General features: G+C 39.5%; 1 protein-coding gene across 1 annotated transcript; it reads right to left on the reverse strand.

Moving 5' to 3' along the window:
• Positions 1-8,736: 8,736 nt before the first annotated feature.
• LOC147898418 (uncharacterized) lies at positions 8,737-11,428 on the reverse strand. The gene is made up of 2 exons (XM_087379137.1): positions 10,564-11,428; positions 8,737-10,065 (listed from the first exon to the last, which is right to left on the reverse strand). The coding sequence occupies exons 1-2, from the start codon at positions 10,863-10,865 to the stop codon at positions 9,207-9,209; spliced, it is 1,161 nt and encodes a 386-aa protein (XP_087235263.1). The 5' UTR covers positions 10,866-11,428; the 3' UTR covers positions 8,737-9,206.
• Between the last annotated feature and the right edge of the window lie 12,918 nt (positions 11,429-24,346).

The following is a 24,346-nucleotide window of genomic DNA, read 5'->3' on the forward strand; positions in this document are numbered from 1 at the left end:
GATGGTAGCGGTCTCTTTGCAATAGACTCCACCAAACATTGGACCGATGAAAGTGATACTTTTGTTCTTCCCGAGCACTGTGAGCAGGTGCATACTAATGATTTAATTAGTCGAAGCTTTCGTTTTTTAAGTCCATTGATATATATATAATTGACAACATTTGGCACGTGATTTTTCATCTTCAATATAGGTGGTTTTTCATCCGGATCGTTCTGATCCAAGATGGTGGTACGTGATCCAAGTTGCACCACGAAGTAAGCAGATTTTTGAAGATCGAGATGTGGATATGGAGATGCCACTACCAATGCCGGATCCAATTGATGAATCTAGTGAAGAAGATGTAGATCACCATATGAGGCAAGAGGAAGATGCGCATAATGACATCGCACGGGAGGAGGATGGAGATCACGATATTGACGAGGAAGACAACAATCGTCAAGATCAATCACCACACTTAAGCTTAATTGAAGAAGATGATCAAATACTTTTAGGTGAACGTACGATGCTAGAGTACGATGATGATATAGGAAATCAACTCGGTATAGAGTTGGAGATAGACTTGCTTGGCACCTTAGACTTGGCTCAAGATGAAACAGTTGATGTAAATGCTCTTATTTAATTTGATTTTTCTCATCTCAAACTTGGACATGAATATATGAGCTTCAAAGGCTTGATGTACATGCTCTCATTTTTTAATTCTCTATGAGCTCAAACATGTATGAAAATTTAAAAAATTTTGTCATTGGAAGAAAATAAATTTTAAGGCTAAAAAAAAAAAAAAACCTCTCTGTAAAACGTCGCTATAATATAGTGTCTCAGTGTCGCTATATAGCGACCTTTAAAAGTCGCTATATAGCGACTTTTACTAATGTCGCTATATAGCGACTCTTAGTAAAAGTCGCTATATAGCGATGATTTACGACACCCGATTTTTATACCGACGATTAACGCTAAGCGGGCGCTAATCGTCGGTACGTAAACATCACAATAGGATGCGTGTGTAGTAGTGAAAAAGGCATCGCATGCGAGCCACTAGATGAGGATCGAGATCAATGATGGAGAACTGGCACCATCTTCAATGCCATGATGATATATCAAATTCCCCCTTTACCACAAGTGGTCCATGACCTTTTCACCTAGAGATTAAGGAGTTAATATTTTTCTTACATGCTCCCTTATGAGGCCCTTTTTAAGCCCATATTTCCCCAAATGGGCCCCTCTCTCTCTCTCTAAATTATGCCTACTTTCCCTTTGTGACTGTCTTCGGCCTCATGTACATGGATTTATACCCATTGAGGGAGAGAGAGAGAGCGAGAGAGAGAGAGAGAGAGAGAGAGAGAGAGAGGACCCACCCACCCTTCAAACCAATCATTTGATCAATGGCCAATCTAACGCTTTGTGCATTGTTTCACTGGATACAATGTTGCAGTCTACCCCTCAGCACATGTCATCGTAGTTTGCCTCTTGCCACATGGCAACTATCGTGAGCCCTTCGATCTAATGACTTTTAACCATCGGGTGGAATTTGAGAAGATTTTAACCATTGGATCCTATTCATCCCGTGGCTCAAAACTAAAGCTGCCTCAATTACTTAGAACCAAACTCTCCTATGACCACCACATGGCACCTCTCCTAGTAGCATATGGCACATCTCCCATCTCCCTCTCCATTGGAGCTCCTCCTAGCACATGGCAACTCTTCCTTAAGAAATATTATAGATAGAAAAATAGACGAATAGAAGAAAAGAATAGAAAGATGATTATCCATCTTTCAAATCTATCTTGGGTTGTTGTCCACATGTTCAATTGACCTCATGTTCATTTTTGTGCCACATCAGTCCGCATCTAGCTCCTTTGTCCTAGTTGATTGCAATCTGTCAATCTTGAGCCTCGATGACATATGGTGAGGGGCAGGATGTAGCATTGTATCTAGTCAAATAGGAGTGTGCCCCTCATCCTACTCTACATGAAACTCATTCTCAAACCAACAATATTTTCCTCCCAAGAAGCCCTCTCAAAGGGAAGGATGCCACCTTCTTTTCCCCCTCTTTTGTTAGTGAGGTGCTCCACCATGTTGACGTCTCCTCCAACTATCCAAGAATCAACATCAGGTAACAACTCATGGACATTTTTCCAAAAGTGTTGAAGGGTTGGATGCATATATGTTAAGCACACCTCTTAGCCACTTTTTGGGTTAACAGTGGGTGTCATCGTTTGCTGTAAATACTTGAGCATATTCTTTGTATATATGTGGGATCATCATTTAATTAAAATAGTGAGAGCACAAAGAGCCTCATAATCTTGTAACCACTACTACTACAAAGTAGAGCCAATTAGAAGCCAATTTGGACCACTTTGTGGGTCATTTTGGACTTAATTAGGTCTAGTGGTGAAATTAGGGTTGGACCTCCCTTCAAAAGGTTTTGTATAAAAGACAATTTTTTGACTTTTAGTAATCATTATGATCTTGATGTGATACAAGCTCTCTATTCTCTCCAATCCTTCTTGTTGTTATGAGTGTATGAGTGCTTGATTTTCCATACTATTGCTCGTTGCCACATCCCCTTCCATTCGCCATCACATCCTCTCTCTCATTCACTCTTTTCTCACCCCCCTTTCTTCTCTTCTTGTGGATTGACATAAGAGGCATACTAGAGGCTACAGAGGTGAGAGCCATAGATCAGAGAGCAAGAAGAGATGCCTTCATGAATTATGGCTGGTGGTGTGATGTTGAGCACCTCGTCGGCACAATTTTGAGATGCCCATGACACATTTACGAGGTTAGTAGAAACCACCATAACCTTTTTGATGCCGTTGCCAGGGATGAAGAAATGCCGTTTGTTTTTTGTTCTCTTTCCTTTATTACTACCCATTGCTTGACCATCGAAAGGGTTTGGAGTTTGGGAGCTTGATGCTCAAGGAATCATTATTTGAGTGACTTGTAAGCATTAGAAAGGATTAAGATCATGCGTAGGAAAGGCTATAATGAATCTTAAAGGATGAGGATAGCCAAATTTCTCTCTAGAAAAGATCCAATCATACTTGCAAAATCAGGATCTAGAGAGAGAAAGACTAAATCTAGAGAGAGAAATACTAAAGCCTACACTTTTTGATGTCCCTCCCGGGGTCCCCCCACTTTATGTAGAGACTCAAAGATCCCCCCACTTTGTGTAGAGACTCCAAGGTCCCCCCACTTTGTGTAGAGACCCAAAAGGTCCCCCCCAAAAGTGGAGGGATTCCTATCCAAAAGGTCTCCTACAAAAGAGGTCCCACGACGGAGGTACCTACAGATCGCAGTATAAATATCTCTCGATGGAATGAAGCTCCCACTCTTTGGAGTTCAGTGTTCAAGCTCACTATTGTGTTCATGCAATTGATCTCCATTGCATCCATGCTCTCTTACACTATTGTCTTCTAGCATGCCATTACCCTTGCACTCTCTACCCTTGTACTCCCTCCTCCTCCTCCTTCCTCCTCCTCCCTCCCTCCTCCTCCTCCATCTCCTCCTCCTCCCTCCTCCTCCTCCTCCTCCTCCTCCTCCTCCTCCTTCTCGTCCTCCCTCCTCTTGCTTACTAAGGTCCCGATAGTGTTATACCGCAAGAAAAACAAACAAGAAAATTGATTTAAGCATGTTTTGGGTCATTAGGAAGAGTGCTTGACTTGATGGAAATCACCAACAAGCTAATAAAAAATAGTAAGTTTGTTGTTTTCTATTATTTGATTTGATAGAGGTAGGTAATTTAGACCACCCACCATCTCCCTAGCTAATCATAGATTCGAAAAAGAACATGTTTTGGAGTAGATCTAAGTTGAAAGGGTCGAGGACACTTTTTGGGCCAAAATTTGTTCAAGTCCTAAGCACACGGCGTGGAGTCAGCAAGTCCACATGTGGACTTAGGGAATATCTCACCCACTTGTCAGGTTGATTCATGGTAATCATACCTGGTCCCCCTCGCTAAACTACACATATTTCAAGACGTGTAAGAATCCTTTGACTATGGACTACAAAAATACATGTTGAATTTTGCAAACCATGTCAAAACTTGCTAAATTTATGTAAAACTAGTTGCACATCCAACACAACATCAATATATCCTCCAAATACCCAAGTTCTAAATCCACCATTGGATTTGTCAGCTTCATCTACCTGACAAACTTAGGTTTTCAAACACATCCACACCCTCCTACCCTTGAACACTTATCCATCTAAAAATACATCATCTGATGGAGATCCCAAGTACACATGTAGATTTAGAAACATTTCGACATGATTCATCCAAGGTACCCAAGGTATTTTCTAAGACTCTATTTGATCTCGGCAACTGATCTCACAACACCTTCACCTTAATGAGATAGTCATGGATCGTATCTCCTTCATCCATGCTCATACTGAACAATTGATGATTCAGAGCTAAGATTTTGTATCATGCAAGTCATTCAAAGTGGCCCACACCTCAACCAATGTGCCCACCATCTGAATGTGAGGAATCATTGCATCTGCCATTCTCCCTATGATCAATGCAAGGGCCTGGGTATGTTTGTCCTCCCATGTTGGATCTATAGGAAGGATAATGTTACCCACCCCATCCTCGACATCTGCGGGCATTGAATCCCCTCCTGTCGTGATCTTCCACAGCCTACTAGCCACCAAATGGCTTTGAATCTTTACCTTCTAGATAGGATAATATTTCCAATCGAGTTTCTTGGTCTCGTCAAAATTTGGAATTATCAAAGAGAGCGTGGTTGTATGAACAGTGACCATAGGTAATTGAGCACCTCCACCGTCAGTCCCATTGCCTCCACCAAAACTATTGGAACCACCTATCCTATAACCTTCACCACCAAAAATTTCTTGACATAGCTACTGGAAATCACCTGAGCAACCAAACAAGAAACCCTTCTATAGCAACCAAATAGACTCTATACACACCTGATGGAAACTGAGTCACCCTCCTTCATGCAAGGGCACAATACTCTAGTCATGGAAGTTGACTCCCTAGAGCCTTGAATCAAGGTCATCCTTCAACAAGGTCCTTGCCTTCAAGATCTACCACTTGTGAGCATCCTTATGGGCTATGATTCCATGTTAGAAATAACCATAACAGAGGGTACACGTAGTGGAAGATAGATAGTATAGCCTAGGAGCGTACACAATGACATTGGGGGTGGAATCCAAAACTTATTTACTTTATGTGCTCAACATACATTGCTGCTTTATGTGCTCAACATACATTGCAAGCCACTCCAAGAGAGATATAAAACCAACAAAATATATATTTGTCCAATGGAAACAATACAAAAGGAGCCGGCAATCCCACCAGAGCATGGTATTCTATCCTTACCAAAATCATGATGTCTTGCTACCTCCGTGGCACTTCTAAATCCCTAAGCCTATGTGCTCGTCATTGAGCTTTAGTAGACTTTCTCACCGTGCCTTGATTCCTGCTCCTTGCTACCCCTAAAAGATAGCCAAGGGTGCAGCCCCTTCCTAAGCTATGTCTACAGCTCTTCATCTCCCACTGAATCCTCTGGATAAAGGCCTAGATATTGCTACTCTATTGTTCCAAATTATTGCTTGAAGTGCTGCCTCAATGCATGAGGAATTAGCGCCCAAGAGTTTCCCTTTTAAATAGGGGCTACGAGCCCCCCAAAACTGGCCAACTAGGGCCCTATTTGGACTGACCCAACTAGCCACCTTCTAGTCTCTAAAATTGACCCAAGGGGGCACTTTTCTTGAGGTGTTGTAGGCCCTGCCTGGCACCATCGTCGCAAGTTGTCCTGCCCCTGCCCCAACCTATTTCAAGCCATTTATCCAGCCCATATGTTACTCCACATAGGAGCCTATTAGCTTTTCCCATCCTCCCTTAGTCAAGCCATCTCTAGCCCTTGAATTTTGCCGTTGTAGCTCCATACAGTCTGGTACAAGCCTCCATCCATATAGCTTCTCTTGTAGATAGCATTAGTCTCGGCTTGTACCAACCCTCCTATCGGGTCTCCTACACAATCCTGCTCCATCCAGTCATTGATCACCATGTGGCACATCCATACCTCCTCTATCCACCATGGTGGCTGCTAGGTATGCCTTGAGGTGTGTTGCCCACATGGTAGCCCACTCTTTTTGGTTTTCCCTTTGACTTTGCTACCCACACGATAGCCTAGGTGCTGCCCATGTGGCAACCACCTAAACCCTAAGTACACTTCCCCCATGCTCTCTTCATATTGGGGCTTACAGATGGTGAGGTGACTTTCCAATAGGGACATGGATTCCCTACTATTTCATGTTCAAGGAAACTCAAACGAGATAAGCAGTGGATAATTTCAATATGGTCATGGTTGTGCACGGTTGGACCCCACATTGAATATGATATGAGAAAATTACTCGGGAACATACAAGGAATAACTTAAAAGATTGCAACACCATATGGAGATATGGAAAGGCATACATTATAATCTCTTCTTAATAGAGATCTCCCATTTATGATATTTCACCTCTCTTTTTTATGTCTGAAAACAATGTAAGCCAAAAATATTTGACAAAATATGTTGTCCTCCTTCCTACTACCTAGCTACCTAGCTATGGGACTTTCAAGGGGATATGTTATGAAAATTTTCAAGAATATTTGCTTTGCTTTTATCAAATGTCTTTCATCTTTTTAGTGTTGTTTTCCCTCTTTATTTCTCACAAATTATTCTATTTTTGCTTTATAGGCTTCACAACCGTACTATCAAAATAGAATAAGGTATCTTATTTTCTTTCTTTTTCATGTTGTTTTCGTTGTTGTATTTAAATAGAATGAATCCCCTTTTCCATTTTCTTATCTTGTATTCCATTCTTTTTAAAAGATGCGGGTTTCTTTTGGAAGGATGGCGAGTGGAGGATCAGTGTGGAGGGGGAATACGAGACCCTCTGACACTACCACCTCAGGCAGTAGTACAGAGAAGTCAAGGACATTACTCACCCACTTGGATCCAGGTAAGATGGAGACACTCTACGTGAATTCAAATGCAAAAAGCAACAAGTCTTTGACACACTACTTGCCTCCATTGAGATCTCCCAAGCTACTATAATCGGAGCTAGGGAGAGAGAGATTAGTGTCGACGTAGATGCTTGAGCTCAGTAATTGCAAGAAGTGGCACAGGGGATGCTAATGCTAACTCCTAAAGTTCCACCACTCTCCCCTTTTCAATTAGTAGCTATAATGAGATCATAATGGATACACGAGGTACTCTAGTCATGAACCGAATGCACACACTTTGCTTCTCTTCCTTCAAGAAGGTAATGGAGGACTTTCAAAAGTAGTTGGAAAAGAAGGTGTGGGTATCAACCCAATTGAGGGAGGAATTCCCAATGCTGCCGGAGTAGGAGTTTGGCTCCCTTGTCTCAAAAAGAACAAATCCGTAGGGCAGTGAGAAAAAAGGAAGGGACGCCTACTTCGGAAGACACCAATGATTGGAAAAATGTCAAGGAGATGAAGGATATGCCGAGGAAGTATCATGAATAGAAGCGATTAGCAGTGGCTGCTAGGAAGGGTAAAGTGGGCCAAGCAAGGCTTGATTTCATCATTTCTTTATGTGAAGCTATTGCTTCACTTCTTTTAGCATGTAAATTAGAAATTAGCTTCTAAATTGTTCAAACTAGCATGTATGTTTGTAATGTTAGTCCATGAAATTGTAAAGGGCATGTAAGGAGCAATACACATACACTACGAAAATGGCACAAAAGCTCTCATCGACTTGCTCAAAGAGAGTGGGCAATTCATGCCCTTATATGATCTAATCTCTTCAAACTACACCCGTTTATTTTCAAATGCTCAAATTGAACAACTAGAAGATATACTAACCTCTAAAATGTGTCCTTATTAAACCCGATTGAGATGACGAATTCTTGGTAGAGGCCCACCAAGACACCTAAGCTAGAGTAGCTTGAGGGGGAGATGAGGAGCAAGACAGAGGGGCTAGTGATGATCGAGGCAACGATGAGGATGATGGGAACTGAAGTTTATAGGATGTAAATATGTAGTAGGCTAAAGTAGGAACTAGGAATTGAGGAATAGGCAATTTTGTACTCAAACAATATAAACACATAGACAAAATGGCCACTATAGTGTAAACAGATTTTTATACAAAAGGGCAAATTAGGACTTAGCTCTCAAGAGAAACCCTTTCCCCAAATTACCCCTTATCCCAGATGTGTTGAGAAACACAAGACTAAAGAGAAACCCTTTCCCAGCCTTGACTATTCCACTTAGCCTTATGGCAAGCCCAGGCTTCCCAACTGTGATGCAACTAACAGAGGTAGGCACATAACGTAAGCAGCTTTTAATGCTGGCGCTACTGGTAGTGATGCACCAATACTTACAGTTGTCAAAATCTCAGAACGTTTTTTATACATAAATAGCTATTGTCTCTGGGTGTCAGGTTTCTCTCAGGAGAACACTACGGTGCTTTGTTGCAGAATGCAAGCGTCAGTGGTGTCAACATTAGGCAGGGATAATTTCTGATAGCAACTCTGTACGTAATATGTTCACATCCACTGAATAATTTAAATGGGAGGGAAATGAGAGCAGAAATCCACCTGAGACAGTTTTCATGGGGTTGGTGTTTTCAAGTATCTCACTATCTGATTCCTGTATTTGGCAAGCCACACAGTCATCAGTTAACTGGGCCATATGTGTCCTTACGGCAATCCTCCTACAGTAGTTATTTGATTCAAATAGTAGACATAACAATCCAGACATCATCAAAGCACCAGTCTGACTTGTGTTACCTCTATATACAATTAACGATGTTTGTTACAAGTTGTAAATATAAGTTTAAAAGCAACAAGCACCTATCATGGCAAGACATCCGAAGCAAACAAAGCATCAACTCCCCTACCAAATTAACTGTTGAAGGCTAAAAGGGATGAACATAAAAAAGGCTCATGAAAAAGGTACTATTTTTCGGTCATCTTCTCTACAAGTGTCTTTCTCAAGGGCCACCCTTTATAGGCTACAATGCCCACGATGTATAATGTACAAATAACATTTGACCAAAATCACTCCCAACTGTATGAATGTAGTTTTGAGGCACCACCTGATTAGCATCACTAACCCAGCCTTCCCACCTAGGGCATTCTTGAGAGGACTTTCTTTAACCTTCTGTGATAGCAGGCAAGCCATATGAACGTATGAAACAAAGAAGCCTACATCTGCATTAGGATCAGAGCTATTTAGAAGAGACATCTGTCAAGCAGTTGGAGCGAGAAAGATCTGAAGGCATGCAGACCATTGCTCTTTGTTGCAAGTGTCGCATGCTCTGCTCCATGCTCAACTGCACCATCTCAGTTAGCATTTTCTTGGCAGTATCAGTGCCTGGCTCTCCATTGTCTACATGAGCTGCAATGTCATAAACTATGCTCTCCAACATAGCTGAAGCTGAAGCAGACCTTGGTGACTGGGGACTGTCCCTCAACAAGCGGAGGAGGTTTTGTGCCTTTTCCTGAGCTCCGACTGTGCCCTGGACAGTGAGCTCCAGCAAGCCTGGAATAGCCCCTTCCTGAAGAATAGCTTGCCTGTACTTGCATCTGCTGCTTTCACACATGGTAAGCAGTGCGCTTACAGCATGTTCTCTGCTCTGCAAGGACCCCTCTTCCAGGACTTCCACTAATGCCAATATGCCTCCCTCTTCATTGGCAATGGCACACCTACCTTCCTCAAAAACTGTGAGCGATTCTAAAAGAGCAGTAGTCTTCTCGGCAACTTTGGAAGCTTTTTTGCATTCCTTCAACAGCGTAATAAGAGGATGGACAGCCCCTGCTGCCAGAATCGGTGCCAGATTCTCTGGGTAGGTAGACAGATTGTACAAAGCCATGACAGCATCCACCTTCCCTTGAAGACTTCCAGATGTAAGCATCTCCACAAGAAGTGGCGTAGCACCCGAATGCCCGATCACAAGCTTGTTAGCATCTGAAGCAGAGAGTGTCAGGACTGCAACTGCTGCTGACTCTCTCAAATTTGCGTTTTCTGATTGCAGAAGTTCCACCAAGGGAGCAATCGCTCCTGCCTTCACAATCCTTATTTTGTTCCTGCAAATAAGAAAATGAAATGAGGTAACTGTTATCTCTCGTAGATCAATCCGTTCCAACAAAGAAAGTGCAAAGGCTTGACAAAAGCCCAAGCAACACAGTTTAACCCTGCCCAGATGAGAATCTTTAATAGGTCAAATAATGAATCTGCTTCCCAGAATAAGGAAGGGTTGAAGATTGATTAGATATACGAATCATTATGCTCATAAAACGCACGCCTGTCGGAAAAACCGTCGGACCCTTTAACCCTTCGAACGGACACGCACAGAAATGCAAATACCCTCGAGTTCCTGCGTCTTCTAATACACGAAGAAACACGAAGAAACAGACCCTCCCACGCCCAATTCCATATTCAGAAATAATCCTACACAAGAAGAAGGCTTCCGACAGCTGAGTTTTGGGTCCGGTTATAGGAAGCTTGAAAACGACGGTTGGATTTTCCAATCAAAAATTTGCAACCATCGACGAGAGCAACGCAAGCTTTAATGGTAAGCATACCTCTCATTCCGAACTGCCAGGTTCAGAAGCGCCAGCATAGCTGCTTCTTTGGCTTCCGCATTTGTAGATTTAAGCATCGAGACTAAAGGGATGATCACCCCTGCTGCAGCTAAATAAGCTCTGGTTTTGGCTGAGGTCTTCGCCAGCTTCCTGATTTCCTTCGCCGCTCTCAGCCGTGCCTCTCCAACGCCATAAAGAAGAGCCCAAAGGATATCCTGCAATCCTTGCTTGGTATTGCCACTCAACGAGTCCAAGTCCAAAGATTCGAACTCCTGCTCCAGCTTGTCCTCGTGCAGGGCCATACTAATGACGCGTGCAGCAACAGCCCCTGCACCCGGTGCAGAAACTCTGGCAATCCTGCACACAGAACGTCCGACGCAGTCCCCAGAGTCGCGTTGATCGATCACGAGCGACAGCCAAGGGAATAAAGCGAACGCCTGCTGGTGATGAAGTTCCCCAGCGCGGTGTGTGGAGAAGCGCTTCGAATAGGGAGAAGAGGAAGCGCAGAAGCGAGTATAACTCAAAGGAAAAGCTACGATGTGATGGCAATGAGCAAAGAAGGGAGGAAATGGAGGGGATGGGGGGGAGGCAAAGGAGGGGGGGAAGAAGGAAAGGAGGAGTATGAGAGAAAGCTATTGGAGAGGGGGAAGAAGAAGAAGGTGAGCTATGGAGGAAAAAAGAGCAGAGCAAGAACAGAACAGAAAAGAAAACAAAGCTGATGAAAGTTTGGATCAACAGAGAGACAGAAAAAAGAAGATGAAGAAGATGAAGAAGCTTTTCTTTCTTTCTTTTTCTTGCTTTCTCAGATGACACCTACCAACAGAATCACACCCTTGCTCTCTCTCCACACTAACATTTTAAATCAAACCCTCTCAGGTTTAGGACAAGGAGGAGGACTCTTAAAATCTTTACCCCCTATCAAGTTAAGATTTTGGGTTTCTTAATCGGTTATTTACACCGATCCTCGTTTTTAGAGGCCATCCATTCTCACTCCCGCTCTCGACGTGACACCAGATATTTGGATCTTTTGCATAGTGTGCCATCGGCGAAGCTACACGTCACCATCAATTCAAAAAGAAGCATTGAGATCGTTTGCTGAGTAGGAAAGCTAATGTGCCATAACTTTATAGGTCGAAACTGACCTATGTGACACCTCCCGTAGGACCTCAATGCTCAAAACATTTTTTTTTAATAAAAAGGCTCGGGGCTATTACCATATGCCTTCATTTTTGGGGGGGTTGGGGGGTTTGGGAGAACTCCTCCCTTGGTCCTTCACTCATAGCTTACCCGTGCTCTCGTCGCTCCTTCCACCACTTTCCTCCCCACTCTACCTCATCACCTCACTCGCACTCCTCTTTACCATTCTTCGCCTCCTCTCTATTGTACTCCCCAATGCCCTTCCCATGCAATGCTATGTCCCATCCTCTCCCCAACAATAATGCCAGGCAAGGTAGCAAATCCACATCGAAATGCCAATCGTAGAGAACTATCTTTGTAAGATGACTCCACGTCGGCCTCCTTCCATAAGCTCCATACATATGTCATCAGATCTCTGGTCAACAACACTACTACCCTCACTCGATGTCACATCAAAGCACAACCTTTAACAAGGCCGTTGCTGCATCGTAGGCAAGATGGAGTTGTTTCTTGTTGTCTTGTCATGCTTCAGAAATTAACTTAAATTCAAGTCTTGATTCCCAATGCTGGTGTTGTTTCTTATTGTCTTGTCATGCTTTAGACATAACTTAAACTTCAAGTCTTGATCCCCAATGTTACGCTTTCCCCTCTAGATCAAGCATTGACCTATGGAGCATTCAATTTCGATGTGGCTTAATACCATTGTCCTTTTCCTATTAGAGTGACAATTTTCCCTAACAGGTTTGTTGGGCAACCAGTTTACCTAGCACATGTTATTTGACTCCACAAGGCCAATGCTTGCAATGTAGGCACAATGACACAATCTCATTACCTCACTATAAGGCCTACATTCATTTGGATAACTAAATTCTAGGCTAGATTGCCTACCCATATTTTAGCATGTTTATAACCATTTTTTTAGCCCACCCTACTACTACTAGTTAACATTTAAGCTTTTTCTAGAGTATTATGTGGTTCCCACCTACTCTTCATGGCACCGACCTCATGTTTTCCCAACAATATTTTTCATTGTGTTCCTTTCTTGCTCGGATTGACGGTGCCCCTTACAGATCTTTTGCTACTATAAACTTTTCTTGTCCATCATGCATTTTCTACACTCTCTCCCATCCTATTCTTAGATGTTGCTTTCCCAACCATGTAAGAGAGTTGCGAGACTCATATATTTTTTGCTATAAACTACAACTCTAATTATTTGACTTAAAAATTTGTGTTGCACATGAAAGTGAACCTTTCAAGTTCAAGATCCGTAATGCATATAAATGTCATATAATTAAATGGATTTTGGGTTTCAAATGCCAATAATATATTCACCAAAAGTATGGATGACAAGTAGACAAGGACCATAGAGATAAACCTTATTTCCTTACAAGTTTCAATGCTTTGCATTTGTCCCTTTGGCCCACATGAAGGTTGATCTCATGTAGGTTCCATAGCACAATTCCCCCAAGTGCCATTTGCACACAGATTCTCTTAAGGCACCATTCCAAAATGATAAAAACAACCTTTCCATGAAGTTGCTTTCAAGAAACGCATGCCTCCAATCTGCCCAATTGGTTATTCATTGAAAAATCAAGATATTAGGATGTCCACTTCTACATGGGTGCATGCCTCAACCACCCTTGGTTATTTCATCTCATCGTAAAACAAGCAACCATTTGAGATGGAATGGCCAACTTGCCTACTTGCCAAATAAATGTGACTTTATCAACTTCCATGAAAAGCCATTAACTAGATGGATTATCAGAGCATTGCTGTTAAACTTGGAATAGGTCCCCCCAACACGAAAAATTTCTTACAATGTATTAATTAGTTGTAAATGGAGGAGAGGAGGGAATCTAGTAAAGGGGGGGGAGGGTGGGGGTGTTGAAATCCCCAATCTTTATGAAAATGTATGCTTGCACAAGAGGAAATGTCCAAAACCAACTTGGATTGGTAACCATGTAAAGTAGATCAATCATCTCACACTGATAGTTAAAAGAAATTTTGGCTAAGTCCATCAATGTATGTGGTCATTGAGACCTCAATTGTTCTCTCTATTTAGTAACTCGCTTCTTTATCACAATGTATTCTCCTTCTTCTTTTTTAAATCACAATGTATTCTTGAAAAGTGTGTCTTCCATTATGCGACACAAAATGTGATAGCATTCATCACCTCTCATTAATATGATTATTTTTCAAAATATGTTTCGCCCAATATGCTTCTATAGAATGTCAAAGAATTTTTTTGATTGCATGTGGATTTTATTTGGAATTTTGTCTCTCTATTGTTATAAATCATGCTTAATTCCAATTTGTACATGTTGAGTTATGATTTTTGGAAGATCTAGGGCCCATTTAATAGCCATAATTGGAATCCAAAATGGATCTTTCATTGCGTACATTCATTTAATAAGCAATTACATATGTGTAATAGATGTGCATAATAATTTAAGAAAATTTGCGAACTTGAAAGGAAGATACAGGGACATCTCATAGGAAGGTTAGTCAAAAGATGCTTCTTATTGCTCATTAGAAATGCTCACTTTAATGTTTCTTTCCCTCTAAAAAGGAGTTTAATTTTGCCTTGATAATTTAAACTTAACAAATATTAATAATTATGAATTGAAAGAACTACATTGCGTACATTCATTTAATAAGCAATTACATAAATATGCGCAATAGATGTGGATAATAATTTAAGCAAATTTGCGACCTTGAAAGGAAGATATGGGGACATCTCATAGGAAGGTTAGTCAAAAGATGCTTCTTATTGCTCATTAGAAATGCTCACTTCAATGTTTTTTTCTCGCTAAAAAGGAGTTTAATTTGGCCTTAATAATTTAAACTCAACAAAAAATTTTAATTATGAATTGAAGGAACTATTGGCATTCTTGAGAATAGGGAAAATGCAATGCTTCATGATTTAAAATAATTGTAACAACAATAAGAGGTCCTGCAAAATCAAGATACTACAAAGACTTGAGGCTATCATATCAGGTCATGTCCAAGTTAGCCTCTTACAAGATTTTTTGGACAAAGAATACCATATGTTATTTTGTGTACTAGAAGCATATAATTTTAAAGGGTAAAATTTATACCTTCAAACGGATTTTGGTCTACTAATAAGAATACTCAATTTTTTTCACTTTAAATGAGCAATATTTAAAAATCGTGGTTTGCAGCTAGGAAACACATTTCTTACAAAACTTTAACTTGCAATAGGATTCTCTGCCAATAAAAATACTCACTGAATTTCACTTTAAATGAGGAATATTTAAAAATCATGGTTTGAACACATTTCTTACAATACTTTAATTTGCAATAAAATTAATTTATGGTCTCCGTCTGGACCTTTCATATGAGCAAGTTCTTGCTTTTATATTTTTCTTAAAAAGATGAGACTTCAGGACTCGCATGGAACACATTTTTGACAAAATGGATATCAAAATTTGGTTAAGTTCCTTATGTATGATGATACTTGTGATTGATATTGTTGGTTATCATGGTCAATATTTCATATATTGAATCATTGGTATTTTATTAATTGGACTTTTTACTAACCCCATTTTTCCCTACATATTTGATAGTTTTTGGGTTTACCTTTGCAACTTTTCTTTGATGGCTCATCACCCTCCCTTTTCACACGATGACTCAGGGTGCTATTGCTAGTTGGCCCTTTGGGTTATCAACTAAGTGCTTTGGATATTATGTATTTATGGTCACCCTAAGGTTATGTGACCTACTGTCTAGATGGTCAATGCCAAGTGCTTCCCTTTTGTTCTTCTAGACTTGACTTTAGCCCTTATATTCTTACTTGTTGAGCTTTTGGCTACCTCTTCGTTCATATACTTCATCCTTTGATTGAATGATAGAGAAGTGCTCCCAAGTTGACTTATAGAAATGCTTGAGGCCTAAATGGCCTCTTCATTCTAATCAAATACTTCCTTCTTCCCCTCTCACCACACTCATCTAATTCTTTCTCCACAATTCTGGGTGGCCATTAAAGGATTGCTACCACTGAAGCATAGGATGCTCAATTGTCAATTGATTTCAACTAGCAAAATGTTGTTGCATGGTTTTGTGATCATTTAGGGAAATTCCTTTCATTTATATCTTTTTCTACTTATGCCTTGACTACCCATTTAATAGTGCCACATACGTTAGAGACACCACATTCAACTTATATTTGGTCTAGGGATATTATGAGCTGAGCTTTCTTCTATGTGATGGACTTTTGATTTGGCTTAGATGTTTTGGCTTGAGAAAAAAAGTGTTGGGCTTGACATATGGTTGGCTTAGCCATTTTTGTCAAGCATTGCATGCTTGTAACTTAACAAAAATGTATGGGTTGATAGTTTGGTGCACGGCACCACTTCTTGCATCTTCTTTGGTTTGGTAGAGCATTAGGTCAATAAATGGTATTCATTAGGATGCTTATGACTAAGATAAGCCCTTGAATTATTATAATATTCGAAAATGTCTAGACTTCTTTTGATAAATGAAATCCCATGCTTCCTCTCATAGTACTACTTACCCTTGATATGGGGCAGAGAACTTTTGATATAAAGACAATTGTTTCTATTTTTGACATGATATTATAAATCCGCATTTTACCCCGAAAAAATTTTGACAATGTCAAGCTCTTTGTATTAAAATGTGTGTCCCTATGTTGATGCAACGACCAGCTAGCTACTTGCTTTGATGAGTTGCCATCTCTAGGAGAAGACCATGGCAAATTTGTTTCTTTATTTTGTGTTACAATAACTAGGCCAAGTATACCTCTAGGATGTTTTTTGGCTTATAACTTGGTCTCACCTAATATTTCTTTGTCATTAACAAGCGTATGTAAATTTATGACTATCCATCAGCCATTCCAATACTTTGCTAACTACTCGATCTACTTCCATAACTTGTGGCTTTCTCTAAATTTTCAACTCTCCTTGAGACCAAAGCTTGAATCCCTTAGCTCTTTTACTATGTTCCCACAAGCAATGGGATGATGTATCAACCATTGGTGATGACAAGGTTTTGAATCTATGATGTTTTGATGATCGAATGATTGAAATTTTTATCAATTTTTGATGTTCTTGCCTTTACTCCAAACTTTCCATAGTAGGTAATTTCATGGCTATATTAATTAGCCATTTCATGGTCTTTTACCTTTGCTACTCTAAAGCTAGCTATCATTTCTCTGCTATCTTCCATAACCAAATTATAGCATGTTATGGGCCTGTTATGGGTTGCCCACCCATTTCCCATAATCATCATTAAGAATACTTTGTGGTATTAAATGTTTGACACACTCTTGAGGACCCATTTTGTTCTTGATCTATGGCCTTAATATCATTTCAAGTTTAAATAAATGAATACGCTACATGCATTTCTATGTGTGGGTGTATGTGTGGTTGTTGTTGTGTGTGTGTGTGTGTGTGTGTGTGTGTGTGTGTGTGTGTGTGTGTGTGTGTGTGTGTGTGTGTGTGTGTGTGTGCATGCACACATGCACAAATGTGTGTGCATGCACATTGTGTGTACATGCGTGTGCACATGCGTGCACGCACATGCACACACACACACACACACACATATGCACATGCACGCACACATGCACTTTTCTTTAGTGAAAGTACACACACACACACATAGAGTAAATGGCCAAGAAAGAGCATCGATCCTTTGTCGATTTAAGCACATCACATGGTATGGCAAAGCAAAGGCAAGGGAATGGAAGTTTAGGTGGGGACGAGAATTATACATCTTGGGAAAAGAATGGGAAACACTTGGCTCTATCTTCTATGCAAGCAGAGTATTTATTAGCATGCATGGCATCATATGAGTCTTCATGGGCTCACTTGGATCCTAGAAGACATGAAAACCTTCTAAAGTGATGAAGTTATGGAGAAGTACTGCAACAACCAAAGCTGCATAACAATCATAAAAAAACCCAATGTTCCCAAAAAGGCAAAAAACACATTGAGGTTCATTACCACTTTACCAAGGAGCTAATTGAGGATGGGCTAGTAGAGTTGATCTACTACTAGATGAAGTAAAATGTTACTGACATCTTTAATGAGGCTCTTTCTACAAAACAAATGGAGCATCTCATACAACACTTGGGCATAGGTTCACATCAAGACATGAAGAGGGGCTGCTAGAGTTCACTAACTTGTAAAAACGGGGTGCTAGATATCACTAGGGCATAGATCAATGAAGAGGGGGTGCTAGAGATCTCTGAATGCAAAAAGGAATCAGTAGCTCAATGCTGATCAGCATAGTCACAATGGTTAGCCATCATCTCTTTCAAAGTGATAGGATCATGATGGAGTACTTCAAGTTTCCAACTCCAACATTGTGAAGAATTTGCGATGGAAACCTTCCAAACCTAGGATGTGCTTGTCAACAAATGGATGAGGGCCAAAGAACCTTTTATACTAGATTAACATGCTTATCAATGCCCAACTTGAATCAAAACAAAATTCCCATTCTTTGTTAATGAACATGAGTTATGTTGGTTGTTTCCTTTCAATTTTACTAAGCGCTAATGAATAATATTACCAACTACTTCCTACTTGAATCTTTCATTCAACATCACGTGAGACTTAAGATGATGAGGACAACAAGGCAGGTGATATATCCATTAAATATTCTTAGTGAAGCAATTGACAAAGTTGATATTTGACTTTCTCACCAAAGGGGAAGTATGGAGATCGTATTTAGCCTTCTTACCAAAACTGAAGCACAAAGAGGTTCTCATCCTTCTCAACAAATCCAAATGACTTGCAAGCTACCTAGATTAGGAAAGAGTAGGAAACCTATTGGATCTGGATGTGAATTAACCTTGCTATAACAACCTAGATGACAAACCATAGCATTCATTTGAGTATTGACTTAATATTAGAAATTGAGAGGAATCTCTTTGTGATTATAGTAGTGAGAGATTTACGACATCTGTCTCATGGATTGACACCACCACCATTTGCAGGATGGTAGTCATAAAGGGAGCTCAATTCAATAAAGAAAGTGTGACTAGAGGGACAACATAGCATTTATTGGGACTATTATTGGTGTTGTTGGGAGATCATGTTGTTGTTGCGAGATCGTGTGGGAGATAAGACTTAGTGGTATGCAAGAAGGCACATGTCCATCGTTTACGAACAAAGCTTACTATACCTAGGTCCAAAGCCAAGATGAAGATGATGGTGTAATATAGTCAAAAAATCGAAAAGTCCTCAACCAACTTGCTAATTTGGGCTTAGAATAGAGAGTCAAAGCATCTCAAGGAGTTGCAAAGTTGAGTGAGCACATACTTCCACTGAAGCCTCTAAGGAGGCATATAAGATCTACACACCCCATCAAAGTTGTAGTCAAAGTGCTATTGTATACTTTGACAAGCTCAAAAGGATTGAAGCTCCTTGATGGGCTCAATAAAGAAAACATGACTAGAGGGAAATCTTATTGATCAATGTAGAATTATTGGTGTTGTTGGGAGATCTTCTGGGAGATAAGACTTAATGGTATTCAAGAAAGCACAAGTCCATTGTCTAGCAACAAACAAAGATTACAATACCTAGGTTCAAAGACAATATGAAGATGATGGTGTAATGTAGTCACAAAGGTGAAAAGTCCCCAACCAACTTGCTAATCTGGGCTTAGGACAGAGAGTCAAAGCATCTCAAGGAACTGCAAACTTGAGTGAGCACACATGCTCCCACTGAAGCCTTTGAGGAGGCATACAAGATCTACACACCCATCATAGTTGTAGTCAAATTGCTATTGTATACTTTGACAAGGTCAAAAGGATTGAAGCTATTTGATAGTAGCTATGTGTAATATAGAAAAGAATTAGTCTAATATTTGTTTAATGAATTTGGAATCGTTCTTAATGTGCATTCTTTTGTCTATTTTGGTTAATGAATTCAACACTATTTCTTATCTTGAGTTGTTTTTTCTCATGATGTATTGACAAGTGTATGGGTAATTATGAGTAAATATTTTCTCCAGCAAAAGCGATGACAATCTAGCTAGTGATTGCCACTGTTGCATAGTAGATAATTTGTTGATTTACCAAACTATATAGTTTGACCAAAAGTCTATGTGATTACTAGAAAGTAACATCTAAAATTCAAACTATTGAAGTCAAAATATGGATTGAAAGAAGCAATCCCTAAAACAATAGAATGGTCAAATTGATGCATTTTTTGCACCAACTCTGCTCTAAAACTTTTTTGCTAGATCCACCACTTTATCTCCTCACAATGTGAAGTTTAGTGATCATTATTCCCAATTTTTGTGATCTTCTCATCATAAGCCCTTATAAATGGTTTTGGTATATTCAAACATGCCTCAATACTTGTGCCTTGGGATTTTCTATCAAAGACATAGGATAACTTCATTATATATTTCAATCGAATTCAATGATGTGATGCTTCTCCAAATACATATCCAAAGAAGTGACATCATCTTATAGGAACTTTGATATACTTGACCATTACATGGACACATTTGAATTATCTAGTTAGAGCTCTCATTGCTACCATGCAAAAACCTAACAAGATTCACATTCTTGCATTGCACAACATTAATAGATAGTCAAAGGGACCATTGAACTTGGTTTGTGAGTTGGATTCAATTTCTATTAAAATTTCAAATGTGGGCTACAATAAAATTTGATATCAAAGATCCATAGCTTGATTTGTTTTCTCACTTGCTTTCATAGCCATTTCTTAACAAAGCAAGATCTTGAATTGTCTTCAACAAAGGGTAATATCCCACAATAAGAAAAGCATCTATCTTGTGAAGCCATTGTTTTAGATATTAAACTCCAAATTTAAAGTTCCTCTTAGGGGGATCTGGCATCACTTTTAATCCAACGATATGAGAAACATGTCTTGCTAGAAGTGTAATCTTTCATGGCTATACCAAGAGTATGGAGGAGAGTAGGACTTAGCTTCTACCTAAACCTCTTACTTTTTTTCCCCGTCCACCCTCATTTTATGAAGTGACATTTATGATGATTGTTGAGAATGTAAAGTGCAATTTATGTGAACTAGAGGTGGTGTGTACAAAGAGTTCTAGAAGTTGTTTAGTCTCACAATATGAGGGTTGGTGTGAACAATCTAGTATATTTATGTTTATAACTTGTAAGTCATATTTTATAATGATAGAGAAGTGTGCATAGTTTGACATCATGGTCTATGATGACTACCTGCATCCTCTTCTCTCGTATGTCCAATAGTTCTCTCAGCAATCTTGTGTAAGGAGACTAAAATTCAAGCTTTACATCAATGTTAGAGAGGCATCTACTGGAACAACATGAGACACTAAATGCCCACCTCATAGAGCTTGAGAAACTTGATAAGACAAGAAGAGTAGCCCCAAATTGGCCTTATTTTGGATAAAGGAAATGCAATTGCAACAAACCCCTTGTAATGAGTTGGACACTATAAGTCCACTTGCATCTAATGATGTTCTTACCTAGAAGCAATTTAGCTGTTATCCCATCCTTGATTAACCATAATGTCATTGTATTCTTGAACATTTCTACTTGTGTGGTGGGTCTTATGTAACCTTGTCATATCTAGATCGGTATGTGATTTTTGTTATTTATGCCATGTGTGCAAAGTTTGTAGTATATGCCACCAATCACACATGATCACACACTTTCTTTTCCCCTATAGATCTTTAGACTTGTGTAGAAGAACTTGATTTGTGGTCTATCTACATTTGTAGTCATTTGAATGTTGTTAACACATTGTTCACCTACTAGTTAACATAATGCATTAAACTTGGCTAAACTTCTCAGCTTATGATCCTAGGTTTCCTCTAGAGTTTTGAGAGCTATTCATTGAGGTTTTGTACTCCTTGCATCAATCAACCTTGTTTTTGCATGCTTAGCCAATGGGAAAAACCCTTCACTATTAACATTTATGTTCTACATCATCCAAAGGGTTGTTCTTGAAGATAGAGAAATGTACGTTATCCAAAGCGTTGTTCTTGAAGCTACCCAAAAACTAAAATGGAATCAATACACATGAAAGTAGGGATTGGGGCTACCTTAAACTTGCATGCCTCTAGATTGCAAAGGGATGATAACAATGGATAGTTCTTCCATTTGGGAGCCCATAGTGGTCTAAAAATGGAGAAGTTCATCATTAAGAGTTGAAACCATGACGTGTCATGCTTTTGGACAAATTTTATAATCCAATAAGATAAAAGATTGAAGGCCACTTGTCATTGAATACTAACTACACCTAGACCTACTTAACTCTTTAGCTTTGTCAGGTCCATTTGACTAAGGACATATTTCCTTTTCCAGTAAATGCTTCCTAAAGACAGGACTTGCAAGTTTTGATGAATTTTCTTAAGGGTAGAGGAGAAGAACATATCATGACATGTAAAATATTGACATAGGATAGATATAATGATTCAACACTAATCTCTTCATTATCAGATTGTCTTGATAGTGTCTCCACTTATCCATCTTTATTTTGAATCTCTCTAGAAAACCAGATATCCAATATGCCTTTTTAATTAGAAGGATTGAGGCATCTCAGCATTCATGCACACTTAGTTTCTAACATGTTTAGACAACACTTGACATCAAAGATTGCCTCTAATCCCCAGTTGTAGTGTTTGAATCAAGAAATTTAACTCCACCCTATCATAAGCCTTGTCAAATTCAAATTTAGGATGGAAATGTCGTGGTGCATATTTTGGCATATTCACAACCCTCGCAAATATTTATCATATCTTCTAAAAGGTTATTCTCATTAATAATTTATTCCTTTATATGTGTGTGTGTGTGTGTGCATGCACGTGCATGTGTGTATGTGCATGTGTGTGTGTGCATGCATGTGTGTATGTGCATGTGCATGCACGCACATGCACGTGTGTGTGTGTGTGTGAGTGCACATGTGTGCATGTGCATGTGCATGTGTGCATACATGCATGTGCACGTGCACATGCATGTGTGTGTGTGCGTGTACATGCATGCGTGCGCATGTGCATGTTCGTGTGCATGTGTGTGTGCATGTGCATGTGCGTGAGAGAGAGAGAGAGAGACACACACACACACACACACACACACACACACACAGAGTATTCCACCTGTCCATCCTTAATCTAAGTGATAAATTATGATTTGGCAAATATATTCCTTAGCAATAAGAACATTGCAAAGAAGGTCAATATTAGACAATCCATTGATATGTTGGGATTGACAACAATGGACTTGCAAAATCCCAATAATGCAATTGAAAAAAGTTGGCCTTCAACTTGAGAATAAATTTCTATCTTGAAAAAATACTTATTGATGTATGAAATATTGGCCTTCAACTTGAGAACAAAATCCTATATTGAAAAAATACTTATTGATGTATGAAAGACCACATCCAAAACTTGGAATTGGTGTTCTTTCCTCAAAAGCTATTGTTGATATCCTAGAAAAACACTCAGCAAATTCTCCCTTCGATCTTATGAGAGTTGCACATAAGGACAATTACTTATCATTATTAGAGCAAGTAGATACATTGCCTACAACTCATCAGTTTGAAGGACATGACTCACATGAGGTTGGCACAATAATGCTCCACAATTCATCAAGATTTATCGAGCACCAATTTGTTACATCCATGGATGGTTTATATGATTGTCATGGATTCACAATTGAAACTGCATTATTATAGCTATAGTTGAGCATTGCTAGAGGTCTCTAGGTTCTAGGCTCCTCTTACAACTATCTTTAGGAATCAATTTTATAAACTCCCCACTAATGTGTTTGGATTGTTAAAGTGTAGTAATGCTTTCATACCCAATTAAAGAAGGTCCAAGCAAGATTCCAAAAGACTTTGTAAAGTTCTATGGTTAGCCCCTTCACCTTGGTTTTCCATCATCCATGAAATCAATTCCTTGAGAGTTAGAGGGACATCCAAAGGAAATTGTCAAATTTTCTCTATAACCTTGGCTAGCCCTCATCACCTCTCTACTTGGAGCTATTGTTGTGGACAATAGATACTCAAAGTGTTGGACAATTTGCCTATTGTCTTCCACATCAAGCTTTCTTCTCAATTCACGTAGCACACAGACATAGAGGCAAGTGGGTCAGAGATCCTCAAATGTTAGATCCTTTACATTTTGTGAGTAAAATCCTCTTTTGCTAGGAGTCATGTTCTACAATATATTTTAATTAGAGTAGATATTGTGAAGCATTTTAGTGAGTTTGCTACCTATCAAATCCTGAGCTACTTTTTTTTATAATACTTTCATATGAACCTAAGAAATTGAATGTGTTTTTTCCTCATTAGCTCTCGTAAGCATGAGTTCCCTAACATTTAGTGATAAGTAACCTAGGTCACCATTGCATTGGCGAGCATGCGTTTTGTAACAAAGTGATAAGTAACCTAGGCCACTACTACATCCATGGCCTGACTTTGAAACCATGGTGAGCACTGAGGACAAAAGCAATTGGAAACTAGACTTACTATTTGGAAATAACCTTTCTGATTGAAACTTAGCTTTGTATTTGGAAATACCATTTCAAAATGGTTGAACCAATGCCATGTGAATAAATAAAAAGACTCCCTTCCATTAACAAACATACTATGTTAAGTACTAAAAAAGTTACCACCTAGAGATTTGGAACCAATGCCAT

Source organism: Dipteris shenzhenensis, chromosome 9 (genome assembly GCF_047967505.1).
Source record: "Dipteris shenzhenensis isolate YYH24624 ecotype China chromosome 9, Dip_SZ_1.0, whole genome shotgun sequence".
NCBI lineage: Eukaryota > Viridiplantae > Streptophyta > Polypodiopsida > Gleicheniales > Dipteridaceae > Dipteris > Dipteris shenzhenensis.

Bases quoted from the DNA above. Each gene is read 5' to 3' on its own strand.
- LOC147898418 (XM_087379137.1), bottom strand. From the start codon at position 10,865: ATGGCCCTGCACGAGGACAAGCTGGAGCAGGAGTTCGAATCTTTGGAC. The intron at 10,066-10,563 runs GTATGCTTACCA...TCTTATTTGCAG, and splicing joins CTGGCAGTTCGGAATGAGAG to GAACAAAATAAGGATTGTGA.